The sequence below is a fragment of the Erythranthe guttata genome, chromosome 5, assembly GCF_056151865.1.
Source record: "Erythranthe guttata isolate IM_541 chromosome 5, IM_541, whole genome shotgun sequence".
Classification (NCBI taxonomy): Eukaryota; Viridiplantae; Streptophyta; class Magnoliopsida; order Lamiales; family Phrymaceae; genus Erythranthe; species Erythranthe guttata.
This window is the reverse complement of record NC_142537.1, coordinates 3,409,685-3,424,198: the sequence shown is the minus strand read 5'-3', so window position 1 is coordinate 3,424,198 and position 14,514 is coordinate 3,409,685. Positions and strand designations below refer to the sequence as shown.

General features: G+C 34.5%; 1 protein-coding gene across 2 annotated transcripts; it reads left to right on the top strand.

The window, feature by feature from the left end:
- The first annotated feature begins 806 nt into the window (after window positions 1-806).
- Window positions 807-11,787, top strand: EMB1579 (ATP/GTP-binding protein family). Of its 2 annotated transcripts, XM_088818592.1 has the most exons (22): window positions 807-1,102; window positions 1,255-1,428; window positions 2,320-2,610; window positions 2,756-2,853; window positions 3,141-3,860; window positions 3,955-4,000; window positions 4,668-4,760; window positions 4,839-4,894; window positions 5,224-5,338; window positions 6,617-6,828; window positions 6,903-6,966; window positions 7,543-7,716; window positions 8,537-8,567; window positions 8,644-9,577; window positions 9,608-9,677; window positions 9,783-9,857; window positions 10,028-10,102; window positions 10,180-10,611; window positions 10,896-11,096; window positions 11,185-11,226; window positions 11,321-11,383; window positions 11,478-11,787. In XM_088818592.1, the coding sequence occupies exons 1-22, from the start codon at window positions 1,013-1,015 to the stop codon at window positions 11,565-11,567; spliced, it is 4,146 nt and encodes a 1,381-aa protein (XP_088674718.1). In that variant the 5' UTR covers window positions 807-1,012; the 3' UTR covers window positions 11,568-11,787. The 2 variants fall into 2 exon arrangements, with proteins under 2 accessions (XP_088674718.1, XP_012846083.2); XM_012990629.2 differs by having other exon boundaries at window positions 8,644-9,677.
- Window positions 11,788-14,514: the final 2,727 nt, after the last annotated feature.

Here is a 14,514-nt window from a genome sequence, read left to right as displayed (position 1 = left end):
TACACCCCGAATTGAATAATAAAGGCAATTCTGTTGGGTTTTTTTTAATTTTTTATTGTTTCGGGATGCAAAATAATAAATTGAATTATTATTTTCTTCAACCTCCAACCTAATTTTGAGCGCACAAAGTGTGAAAAATAAAAATCACACCGAATTATTAAAAAAAAAAAGAAAAACTATATAAAGTAAAATAAATAAATTTGTATCATTAAATTATTCGATTGATGGATCTTTTATTGTAACTGATAGAAATATTATACAAAATATTTGGAAGAAAATATGATTTTTAGATAACTTGATAACGAAATAGCTGAATGATTTTTTTTCGTAAAATATATTTTATTTAAAGTGGCATAAAATATTAAACAATAAACATATGATTTTCATTCACAATGCACCCTTATTAATTGTTTTAACTTTGCACATGTATTAAGAATCTCAATAAATGTGTTTGATTTAAAAAAAAATACATCATAAAGAATAAAATAACCTTGGTCATTTAATAATGTGATAAAAAATATTTAGATTTGAATTAACAATATTAGAACCCGACAAAATGCATTTTAAACAGTATTGAAAATCTAAAGTGATCGATAATATGAAACAAAAATATAAAAAAAGAAAAGAAAATAGCTACTACAAAACAAATGAAGTAATTTGTAACTGTGGGTATAAAACGTTATTTAGTAAAACTTGATGGACCAAAATGCAATATAAGAAAAGCCCATTTCGGAGCCGGGCAGCGGGTCCTACCCGCTTCCGAATACGGTAACCTATATATACACACACAGTAAATAGTGCTGCCCAATGCTAGGGCTCAGGGTTCAATATATTATTTATTCACCTATCTAAAAACATTCTAAATCTTCTTCTTTCACCAGCTGTTCGTTCGATTGTTTCGTTGAGCCCCAATCTTTTCGCCCATCTCAATTAATCTATTTGTACGCAGAATTTCAATTCAATTCAATCTATTGCATGTTTGTCTGGAAAAGTTTGTATCGCCATTGATGAAATGTATTCGTCTCGAGGAAGCAATGTCTATGGCCAACAACAACAACAACAACAACCCTATTCTTCCGAATCTTCCTACACCCCTCAGAATGTACGATGAGATGAAACCCCCTCTCTGTTTTTTTTTTTAAATTTTACTGAACGAATTGAGGTTTTGATGTGATGGTTAATGTTGCCGTTTGAAGGTGTGTTACGCTGTGTTTATCTATTTGACTTTTTAATTTTTTTTTTAATTTTGGGTAGGTGGGAGCCGCAAACCTAATTGGGGGAGGTCTTCAAGAAACAGATTTGAGTGGGTACAGAGCTCATGGGCATGTTCATGGGCGCCCATCGGCAGCAGCTGCGGCAGCGGCTGTGCCGACTCCACAACATTACGCAGGGCAGTATAGTTCACTATATGGTTCTGCCACACAACAGGTTGTGTTTTAGCCCTAATTTTACCAACTCTTTTTTCATATTTAGAAACAATATTTTTATCAAATTCCGTGTTTTAAGCTCTTATGATTTGCAAACATATTTTTATCTCTTGTTTTGATTAGAAAAAAAATGTGTCTTTACTCGAATTGGAACAGATAAGTTATTGAACAAATTAAGTTTATCAATGTTTTGAATAAACTGATGGAATCTTTCGTGTTTTCGTGGCTGTGATTTGGTTAGCTTTTTGGGAATTGTGTTTATAACCTATGAAGCGTGCAGTAATGCGCAGAAAATTGCTTTCACCTTGTACAGCTCAAGGGTTCTCATCTTCTTCTCCTTGTATTGTATAACAATTGTTATTATATGTTAGGTTTTTTTTGGGAAAGAAAAGTTTTCAACACACAACTAATTTCATTAGTAATATCTTGCCTTGATTTCTAATGAATTATGAATGTTGGCGGTATGTTAAGATATCTGTATCCCTCAGTTGAAATGATTGATCAAATTTTCATCTGTTGCGACTTGCGAAACCTAGGAAACCATAGCGTATATTTTGAATGTTGGGGATATATGTACTCTTCCAAGTGAACACAACATTTTGGGATATTAATCTTCTGGTGACAGATTTCTCCATGCTTATGCAGTTTGATTGGTATATTAATTATTAAGACCTGTGTTAATTCTTAATGCCTGTTGTCTGTTTTTCTTTGGGAGTATATTGACTCCAATCCATACATTGAGTTGGAATATCTATACTTGGTTTTGATCATATTCTTCATTAGCTCTAGGATCTTTTCCCTCACTTAAATTATCCTTTTAATATTGCAGTTTTTGGTTTACAAAGCTTTAAAATGCAAGTCTATCATCTGATGATTGTTTGACTCTTTTCAGATCTCTCCAATTGGTGCAAAGGGGTCTGTAACAAATGCTTTTGAAGGCCGGAGTAATTATGGATCATCCATGCCAGAGTCACCTAAGTTTGCACCTAATGAGTATGTTTCATCATCAAGTCGTGGCTATGGTCAGAAAGTTGATCAGTTATATTCTGATAAGACATCTGAGTATCCATCAGTTGACAGACGCCAATACGGTGACCGCCACAGTGCATATCTTGGGAGAGATTTACCGGGTGACACAGCTAATAGATATGCGGAGTCAGTTGCTTTTGGGCGTGAACATCAGGTATGGGACCATGTGATGTACATCTATCTGTAAGCCACATATGGCATATGTTTCATTTCCTCTGTTCTGTGCATGTGTTTTTTGTTATACCTTTCAAATGAGATTTGTAATTTTATATGGAAATAGTGATTCTATATTTTTTCAGTCTATTTATGACCGTTTGGAGCAAACAACAGCTTCTCGACAAGAAGAAATGCTAAAGGCTCGTGCACTGCATGCTGCGTCTGTCGAAGGAGGACCTAGGTACGATAAGCTGATACAAGTTTTAATGTATATGTGTGACATTAGTCTTAGTAATTTGCTTTTTCCAAAAGGTAGGTGTCAATATTTTACTTAATCAATCGTGCACCTATAATGAGCATAAATTCTTCTGAAACTGAACATGGCTTATCAATGATTTTTTTGCTTATGAGTGGGGACTTGAGGGAATACTGAGTTCTGTGACGGTGGACTTGCGCGCACAGCATTCTGTGTAATTTCATTAAATAGTACTCTATCTAGTGCAATGAGTAACAACAAATTTCTGGCAGACAAGCTGATTATCTTGCAGCAAGGGCCACCGTACGTCATCCTGCCCAAGATCCTATCACCTACGGTGGGAGAATCGACCCCGAATCACTTAACTTATCAATGTTAAGTGGCTCTTCGTATATCGGGAAACATACTGCATCAATCTTAGGAGCAGCTCCACAGATTAGTGTTGACGATCTCATTTATGCTCCCTCAAATCCTGGCTATGGAGTGAGTTTGCCTCCTGGTAGGGATTATGGAACTGGGAAGGGGCTTTATGGAACTTCACGAGAATCAGATTATCCAACTAGCATGTTAGGACCTGCAAGTCATCTGAGGCTCGATGGCCGGAAAGATGACAGAGCAACATATGGCAGGGAACTGGAACTGGAACGTAGAGAGAATGATAGGGATTACTTGCGCGAGCGAGAGAAAGATAGAGAAAGGGAGAAGGACCGGCTACGAGAACGAGAGCGTGAACGAGAGCGTGATCGCGAACGAGAGCGTGAACGAGAAAGAGAACGGAAAAGAGAACGTGAAAGAGAACGCGAAAAGGAACGTGAAAGGGAGCGGGAGCGGGAGCGAAAGGAGAAAGACAGAGAACGAGAGCACAAACGCAGACTTGAACTGAAGCATGAACAAACTCCTCCTCGAGTCTCGAGGGACCGCCAAGGTTCCACTTTGCCGAAGGATGTCAAATCTCTACGACGAGAGTCCCCCCGACGTGAAGTGCTGCATAGGTGGATCCATTTAATTGTATCTTGTATTAGTTCTGTATGTTTAGAAGCTATCTATCTTGCACCCGACCTAACTTCGTGTTATATAATGCTGAAGGCTTCATTCCCCTGTTAAAGAAAAGAGGAGAGAGTATGCGTGCAAGGTAAAAACATCAGTTCAGCAGCCTAGCTGTTACATGATATTCAGACTCGTTCATTAAATCTTTAATTGTTGGAGTGCTTTCAAGGACCTCAATGATGGCGTGGTCCTTTGGTGGTCCAGTCTTCATTGGGGGCTGAAATTGTTGACATCTGTTCTCTTCTTCCTCATTCTTCTTGGGAACCTTTCTTCTGAGTTCGATATGCCTTTAACCTGCCTGCTCTAAGATTGTTATTCAAGACATTTGAACTTCTCCTTCCGCAGATCATCTTGACACCTCTTTGCTCTTTCCTTTGAATAACCCATTCAATCTTCCACATAGCTGTACTGCTTAAGCTGCCATTTTAGTTTCTTATACTAAAGAAATTTTTGATATCCTTTTATTCATCATTTTCTACATCAATTTTTTATTATAATTTTTGGTCAAATTATGTGCTTGCAATCTTGAAACCCTGTCCATACTGTCTGCTATTTACACCGAAACCTGCGAATTCATGCAAACCATTGTTCTTGTTGTTGCCTCCGACGTTACTATCACGTTATTGAAGACGTGTCTTTATCTTTCTTGTTAAAGATATTAGCATGTTAGAAACTAGGTGAAAATAGTGCCGAAATGTTTTGTTAAGGACATGTAAAGTGATTCCTCTTAATTCGTTATGTTTGTTCTGCAGGTCTTCTCATTCAGTTTCGTAGAAGCTGAAAGGGATTATCTGTCACTGGACAAAAGATATCCACGGCTCTACGTTTCTCCTGAATGCTCAAAGGTTTGACTATTCCTTGCAATATTTCATTTTTTCTACACCAGCTGCTGTATTTGATTTTATGGATTTGGCTGCTTATAGGTAGTTGTATATTGGCCGAAGAAGAATTTGCAGCTCTCTTTGTACACTCCTGTGAGGTAATATTTTCTTCCATCCTGTTCTTTGTTGCAGTTATTCAAGTTGACGATGCCTACTAAGTAATAACTGTTTAATTTCAACTTAAGAGTTAAGTATCTTGTGAATATTTGCTAGGTGTAATTCTACTGTTAATTAAACTTGTCCGTACTTAAAAAATTGATGTCCCCATCAAAGTAAAAAGATATTGGTGCAACTTTTTAATGGTATTCTGATTTGCTATGTTAAAAATCTGTACTGTAAAAGAAATTGGCAAAAATATTTTACTGATATTTTGATTGCTATTTGAAATATGAATGGAAAATAACTCTTCTTATTCTTGAAAAAATAGTTTTGAGCACGACTTTGTTGAAAATGCTGACACGGATAGGAAGGAATCACCTAGTAAACTGCCCATTACTGACATTTCGATAGCTGGAGGACAAACTACCATCTGGAATGCCAAGGTAAATATTTAGAATCAATTGTTCTTTGTTCTATGTGCATGACTAAAGTATAGTACCTAGAATCAACAGTAAGGCTTGAATTAAGTTTCACCACTGAAGTATAGTACCTATATCAAATACCCTTATGAACATTAAAAGATTCCTCAAATACATCACGATGGTTTAATTTCTGTTGTTGTACAAAATCACTAGCTCATTCTATCATTTATACCCTCGAAGGATGGCTCTCATATCAATCATCCCCTAAATATTACAATTCAGATCTAAATTTAAGAAAAGAATTCCAATCGACCTTGAGTTCATAACCTATAATAAAAATCGGTAAAATAAAAACAGGAAGTGAATTTATACTAGTAAAAGGAAATGAAACCAAAATTAGAAGAAATAATAGAATATTATAATTTCCGCTTAGAGTTGTTCTTAATCCAGTAGTGTTATTAATTTAGAGTATTTTAAACCTGTAGTTCTACAAGATCTTTTCCTTTGTAGTCTACTAAGTCATACAAGATTTTTAGTCCGCTAATGTTATACCACTAGTTCTCAAGAGTTTTTCTTGAGGTCTCCCACATCGAGAACCATTAATGGTATCACACAATCAATGTTTATCTTGATTGTCAATTAGAGTATATAAGTTTAAAAGATCAAATTATGTTTGTTTCCTGAGAATATAAGAAGACTGTGTATATATATGCAATAATAAACCAATCATCCCCGTGATTTTTAGGTTTCTTAAAGTTAGCTTTTCATTTTTTTATGCGTAGAGTCTAGCACAGAATATTATTAAGTCAAAAGATCATTGGAATAACTTTTCTTGTATATTCAATTGTAGACTTCATTTTTCTATTCCTAGAAATTAGAGTGTATTTTGTGCAAGGGAATTATTTCCTATGCACTTGGAGCAGTTGCATATTTCTTTGCACTTAAATCAGTTCCATATTTCTTTGAATCATTGCCACCAAATTAAACTTTCAATGTATCTTGTACAAGAATTTGGTTTGTGTTGTATTGGTTGACTATAAAAATCGGAGTTTTCTGTACCATATTCTGCGCATGTTAACTATCTTTTACTTGTAAGAAGATGCATTGGAGTGTAGCTTGACATTCCCATTCTAACCGAATATAAAAGCTTATTTGATATGTTCACAATGTTAGTTTATGCATTTTTGAAATATCACTTGATATGACATCCAATTGCTGTATCTGGACTTTCCCGGCCCATTTTATAACCTATAGGTAAGACCTCAAACTTATGGTTAATATTTAATTTACTGCTATCAGATTATTTTGATGAGCGGACTTGGCCAAAAAGATCAGGCGGAGTTGTCATCTGAAAGAACCTACAATGACCGAATTCCACATTTTTGCAACATGCTTAGATTTGCTGTTCTTAGAAAGAATAACTCTCTAATGGCAATCGGTGGACCGTGGGACACAGTCGATGGTGGGGATCCTTCGGTTGACGACTCTTCATTAATCCGAACAGCTCTGAGGTTTATTACCTGAGTAATTTCCTTCAATCTAGTATGAGTTTATTGTTCATACTGAAAAAAGTTATCTTTTTCAGGCATGCAAAAGATGTAACTGATCTTGATCTGACAAACTGTCGTCACTGGAACCGTTTTCTCGAGGTAGGCTATTACTCTTTCGCTTCATTATCCTACATGGTATGTTTAAATACACGTGTGACTCAGTATTGTTATGTTAAAGCCTGAATATGTGCACGATCTAGGCTGTGTGGGGATTTTTGGAATAAGGTTCCTCAAACACGCTTTGTTTTGAGTACTACCTACTTCTCTGATCTATAAAATATCCTCAGCATGGCTTTGAGGTTGAGCGGCGACGAGTGACAACCATCCTTAAAAATTAAATAACCCCAGATGCTGGAAAGTTATTCATTGTGGTAGAATGGAAAAATTGAAGGGGAAAAGAACATAAGAAATCATCACGTATGCTTTCTTGGTAGATTTGGTATTGTAAATGTGACTAAGATTTTGGTGTTCATGGAGATGTTTAAGGTAACTTTGTCCAAGTACTAATAGTTGTAATCGTTAAGGTTCAAAAGATGAAATACGCTGGTTTTCCGTATACAAACTGTTTTCATAGTTCAAATTTCCTATATACATAATTTTGTTTATGAGCTTCAAATTCCAACTTTGCAATCACCTCTGCTTGATAATAATATTAACTAATCATGTCTTGTGCAGATACATTATGAGAGAGTTGGAAAAGATGGCCTCTTCAGTCACAAAGAAGTGACTGTACTGTATGTTCCAGATCTCGCGGATTGTCTTCCTTCACTGGATTCATGGAGAGACCAGTGGCTTAATCACAAAAAGGCTGTTTCTGAGAGGGAGCGCCTGCAAAGCCTGAAGAAAGACGTATGCCCTTATATCTCATCTGAACACAATCTTTGCTTTTAATTATGATTTGACTTTTTAAAATTCTATGAGGTTAAAGAAACTATTTATGCATAGATGGCAGCGTTTTAATTTTTTATGCACTCTTTCTGCTACTATTAATTCAATCAGTATTCTTGTAAGATACTCCTCCGGAAGTTTTGCTGTTTTTCTCAACCAACGAGCCACCCCACCCCAGCCATGTTATAAATCTTGTTACCTCAAGTTTGTCTGGTTGAGTTCAGTGCTTCAAGATTTTGTGTACATGAACAAATCTTAGTAAGAAGGAACAAGAAGTTTTCTAGGACTGATGTAACCTACAATTTCTTATTGGCATGAAAGTTCATATAGAACTTCTGTATATTGAGTTATTGACATTAAAGTTGATGCGGAAATTTTACGGAAGATAAGTGCAAGCAAGATAACGATGGGATGCATTTTACGAATTAATTTTGAAAACATATCTGTAGGAAATTAAAGTGATTATGTGGTGAGTTAATCAGGACCAGGGCCTTTTGAAGATTAATGATAGTGATTAAGAAACCAATCTGATATTTTCTGGATATTGCACTGCTGCTATGGAGCAAAGTTGAAATGGAGAATTCATGTAGATGGTCATAGAGTAAAACCGAATAATGCTATTTTGAGCTGTTGAGTTTTATTCTCACCTGACTCTCTATTACAGACAAATGTCTTCCCCACTCCCCACTCCCCACTCCCCACTCCCCATGTAGTTCACCCTTTTTTGATTTTTTTTGGATGGTTTTTTATTTCTGATTCATCTTTGCGTATTTTCAATTAGATAAATGGAGGCAAGAAGGAAACCCCAAAAGGTAATTTATCTGAGATTTGAAAATGCACCATCTGATTGTTTTTTATCTATTGACTGACACATATTTTATCGTAAAGATAAGAAGAAACCTGAACATCTGAAAGATAGCATGACAAAAAAAGACCTTGAGAAAAAGAGAGATCCTTTATCTTCAAGCCAGCCTGAAGATGATAGTAAAAAGGAGAAAGATACCAACAAAATCGAAGGCAATATTGTTTCTGAAGAGGGGAACAAGAAAGATAAAGCAATTGAAATAAAAAAAGTGGCTGACGATAAAAATGTTGTAAAGAAGGTCCAAGAAGGGGATCCTAACTCTCAGATAGCTGTTGGTGCCAAAACTGTAAAGAAGAAAATTGTTAAGAGGATCGTCAAGAAAAAAGTTGTTAAGAAAAGCGATAATACACAAATTGCTACTGGACCGAGTGATGAAGTGGTCAAAGATGGTGCTGGAGAAAATAATGTCAGTTCAGAAGTCGATGGGCAACAGGAGGGCTTATCAGTTACTACTCCGGCAATTAAAACTTTTGTGCGGAAAAGAATTGTAAAAAAGCCAGTAGGTCCAGCTGTGGAGAAAGATGAATCCTCAAGTTTTGAACCTGAGATGGCTGTGGATAATGCAAAGGCTAAATTGGAAGATTCCAATGCGGTGGTCCAAGATGGTAACACCAAAACCACAGTAAAGAAAAAGATTATCAAAAGGGTTCCAAAAAGAAAGGCCATCTCAACAGAGAAGGTGGCCGAAGATGCTCTGGAAGGCGGTGAAGACAATAAGGGGAAACAGAAAGAAGTAGTTGTTGAAAAAGAGATGAATGAGGTTGTCTCCAAAAGTACAAGCAGTCCGGAAAAGAAGCCAGGTAATAAGGAGGAGAAAAAGACAGACAAGAAAGAGTTGTCTGGGTCTGCTATGGAGACTGATAATGTGAACCAAAAAGTTCCTCAAAATGATAATCGTGCGAAATCAAATGAAAAGGCAGAGCTGAAGGGCGAGAAAGAAAAAAAAGTTGTTGAAAACGAGTCTAGAAGCAAAACAACTAAAGAAAAGAAAAGAAGTGATGATCCTCCTCAGCATCCTGGATTGATTCTTCGAACAAAAGAGACCAAGGTGTCAAAAGTATGTTTAAAGTGAAACCCATTATCAAAATTATCAGTATCAGTTGTCCTGATATCTATATTAGAGTTTGCATGAACAGTATAATGATGTTCTTTTGTCTCGCAGATGAAGTCTTTATCACATTCATTGGACTCACTCCTGGATTATAGTGGTAATGATATCGAAGAATCAAACTTTGAGGTTCGATCATGACTTTGCTTTTTATTTTAATTTTGTAATCTCAACTTCTGCCACTTCTATGTATAGAATTCCTACTTGAAGATTTGTTAAGTTTCCTGCCATCCCTTACCTTTTCTCCATTTGAAGAATTTGATGCAGCCCCTACTTTCTTGTAACATTCATTCTTGCAGTTGTCATTATTTGCGGAGTCCTTTTATGAGATGCTTCAGTATGAGATGGGCTGTCGCCTTTTGGCTTTCCTACAGGTTGGCTTGAGTTATTACTTTTAGAGTTTGTTATCTTAAATTTGTTTCCATACTTATTAGCACTTTTCTTTTCGTAGAAGTTGCGCATTAAATTTGTAGCAAAGAGAAACAAAGGAAAGAGACAAAGAGAAGAAACTTTGCAGAAAGAAAATGAGGAGAGCTCGTCAATAAAGCGTGTTAAGACAGACACAGACACAAGTCCTAAAGATATCAAATCAACTAAAACTGAAGATTCAGGTGTTTCTAATGGAGATGAGATCAAAATTGAGACGAAAGAGCCTAATGCAGTTGATGCTGTTGGAGATGACAGCAAAATTATGAAGAACGAACCTAATACAGGTGATGCTGATGGAGATGACAGCAAAATTAACAAAGAGCCTAATGCTGCCGAACATGTTGAGGCGACTAAAATAGAGAATGATGTTGATGAGGAAGATCCAGAAGAGGAACCAGAGGAAGATGAAGAAATGCCTCAGGCAACAAGCCCTCATCACAACTCGACTAAGGAGGTAAGGATATATTTTTTACGTTTCTGTCTATTAGTTCAATTACATTTCTAAAAGCAAAAAAAAAAAAGGAAACCGGCCCATAGTAAACTTCTATTAGAGGGGGAAAACAAATCTATTAGAGTGAGTGAAGAGGTCTGAGATGAGGGCTCTTGCACTGGAAACTAACAAAAATCAATTTATTTTCGAGCACATCTTCATTAAAATATATATATAGAAGGTTTTTATGTGTATAGTTTGGAATTCACTTAATAACTCGTTGTAATTTGGTGTACTTGATCCTGTAGGAATGTGTTGACGCAGAAAAGAAAGCTGGTGATGCTGTTTGTGTTGATATTGCTAAGACTGAGCCGAAAGAAGAGCAAGAAACCGTGAAACAAACTCCAGAGACAATTAGCAGTCTCGAACCGAGCAACAAAGAAAACTTATCTAAGGCTGAACCAAAGAAAAAAGGAACTCAAAGTAGTGTTGACAAGGAACTACTGCAGGCATGTCTACGAATATCCCATATAAGCTTTTGATTCTTCGTTTTGCTTTGTTTAGTTATTAAATTGACTTTTATCGTCTTTGTAACAGGCTTTCAGGTTTTTTGACCGCAACCGTGTCGGACACATTAGGGTAAGCTAACTTTATCACGTCGCTGTAAGTCATATTTGCCAAGATTACCGTGATTTGACTTGCTTTTTTTTTTTTTTTTTTAATATCTTCTCAGGTTGAAGACTTACGGTTGATCATCCATAACTTGGGGAAGTTCCTTACTCACAGGGATGTTAAGGTTTGTTTTTTCATGGTCAATTCTCTGTTAATTAAATTGTGTTCAAGCATCAAATAATTTTTTTTAATTAATAAACATATTTAACGTGAAATAGGAACTCGTGCAAAGTGCGCTGTTGGAGAGCAATACTGGCAGGGACGACAGAGTTCTGTATGATAAACTGGTGAAGATGTCTGACATATAAATTAAATCGATTGGTGAATAGTGTTTTAAAGACTTCGTAGGAATTCTCGGTCAAATAATATTGATTTTGTTACGTTGAATATGTTTAAGCTTATGGTTTGATGTCCCCCACTTTTTCTTTTTACTAGATTATATATTTACTCAAATTATTTTGGCTGAGTTCGTTTTTGCTCGGTGATTTACTCGGACTCGAACTCTCAATAAATTATAATTCACTCAAATGATCAATGCTTGACTTAACCATTGAATTTCTTCTCTTTGCTCTGCTGAATAACCGACATTATTCCCGTGCATTTGACTTGCGTAAAAACTATCTTGGATGTTTTGTTTATGTTAATTGTGAGGTTAACTTACGAATATCACTTGCTAGAAACGCGTTCAGTCTTGAGTCGTGTTTGGCGACAAAACACAATGCTTAAAGAATAAACATTGACTTTGTGATTGTAAGTGAATGATACGATATAAAGTCTTCTATAGATTTTTTGAGGATATTTTGATGCTTCTCTGTTTGCACCCAAAGTAAGTGAGATGCCAAAGTGTGAACAATGATGAACAATAAAACATTCAAAAAAAAAACTAAGATCAACATCAAAATGATCGATAACCAACAACGAAATATCACATGCATGAACTTGTATTCAATTTATATAAAATTCGAATTACCTACACGAATCGAACCAAAAGCTCAAAACAACATCATCAACGAATTGAGCGATACCGCACATAGCATAACAAAACTATGTGATTAAAACGAGAGAATGTTTTCTTGGTAAATGCGTGTGTCGGATTTGTTTAATATAACCATTAATACCAAACGGTATTTCTGTAACTCTATCCCATATTAGGCTAGGTTAAAACACACAGAGAACTTTTAGCAAATAGCATAAAGCCGCGTGTCATGTTTACTATAAAATATTTTTCAGAGAGCAGCAACCAATTTCCCCTATTTTCGAAACATTCGTGAAAAGACCATTTTGCCCTCACCCAACAGAACGAGATGAGTGTAATCAAGTTTGTGGTTTTCGTGCATGGCAAAGGGGATTCAAATCTCAAACCAAGGTCAAGTCCATCTTCAAACATTTCCTCTTACAAGACTAATAGTGGTCAATTAGAATTATGACTTTGGCTAACTTAGATTTAGTCACAAACTACTACCTATACTCGGTCTTATAAACTATATATATATATATATATATATATATATATATATATATATATATATATATATATATATATATATACACATTTTATCATAAACAAGAACTTATTAATAATTTGAACAATTCAAATATGGTAGCTAATTTTATGGGATCCATATAATTTAAATTATAACAACAACGATAATAGTGACAATAGCGAAGTTCTATCGCTTTTTAACGGCAGGTTAAGAGCTATATAAACTTTTAAAGTCACGTTTTATTACCACTATTAAACTCTATTAACTGAATAGCAGGTACTAGTTAAACGTTCAGCTGAGAACACGTCGAGTTGTAAATTGCACGTGAAAATGTGTAATATTAAAGACAGATCTATGAGAATATTTATAATTTGAAATTTCATATCATAGCACAAATTATTATGTAATATAATAGAAACCGCCCATTATGTTATGGGTTGATTACATGGAATATATATAGAGAAATATTGCAAGGTAATAGAGTTTGACTAGGTAACTAAATCCTAACTAATCTAGATTAGTCAATCATAATAGAATTCTAATATTACAAGAGTTATTATAATATAATATACTCTAATAAGATGGATATTTATTTGTAATTTTTTTCTTTTGTGTTAATGAAATGGATAATTACGAATATACCCTCAATTCAGATTGACTCGATCGTATGCATACGTAAATAATAGAAAAATATATAATTAAAACGAAAGAGTTGTGGGCCGGCGACCGATTGATTTGAATGTGTACATGATTTGGTCTTTGTGGTGTTACGTAATAAGCATTAAGCAATGGATGTTAACGTGAGCAGGCCGGCTCATTTTAGATAGAGATGGACTCATTCTTCATTCCTTTTAGTGTTCAACTCTTGTCTTGCATTCTATTTTATTTTCATTTTTTTTATTATTGATAATAATAATTCATAGTTTTTCCCGTGCAGTGCACGAAATAACATTTTTTAAATTGAAAAAAAATAATTATTTAAATACATGACAGTACAGTTGTAGTAAGAAATATATTTTTCTATATAATATGATAAAGGAAAATAGAAGAAAAATATTTTTAGAAAAAAATATTATGCGAGTAGATTATGATTTTGCTGCAAATTTAATTTGAGGATGAAAATTAGGTGATAAAAATTAAAAGAACAATCTAAAAATTTACGAATATGCTATTAAGGTTTTTAGGTTGATTGAATTATATTAGTTTTTATTTTATTTTTTAGAAATCAAGTGATTAATGGAGAGATGATTTGAGGGAAACATATTTTAAACGTATAAATTTATTTTATATTAAAAATATAAAAAGAAACCTTATTTTTTATTCTTGCATTAAACACATCGAACCATGGGTAGGCCCTAACTCCGAGATAATTTAGAGGTGAATAAAAAATATTTTAATACATCGATCAGATAAATGACACTGTTTAATATATTAGGAGATGCAGATATTTATTTATTTATTTATTATTAAGTATTTGTTCATTATTTCTAATGAAAAAAATAATCTAAATGAAATATGCCCTTTGTAGTAATTTTAGCTTCCAGTGTGATGGCCAATTTTTATATTAATAATTATATATGTTCAACTATTCTCACATGTTTCTTCAAAATATAAAAAGATAAATAAAATAAAATCATCAATAAATTATTCTTTCATGTTTATATTTAGGGTTAATTACACCCACACCCCTAAGGTATGCTTAAATAACTTTAAGGTCCCTGTGGTATCGATAATTACACTCACCCCCTTGAAACGTAGTTATAAACTCTAA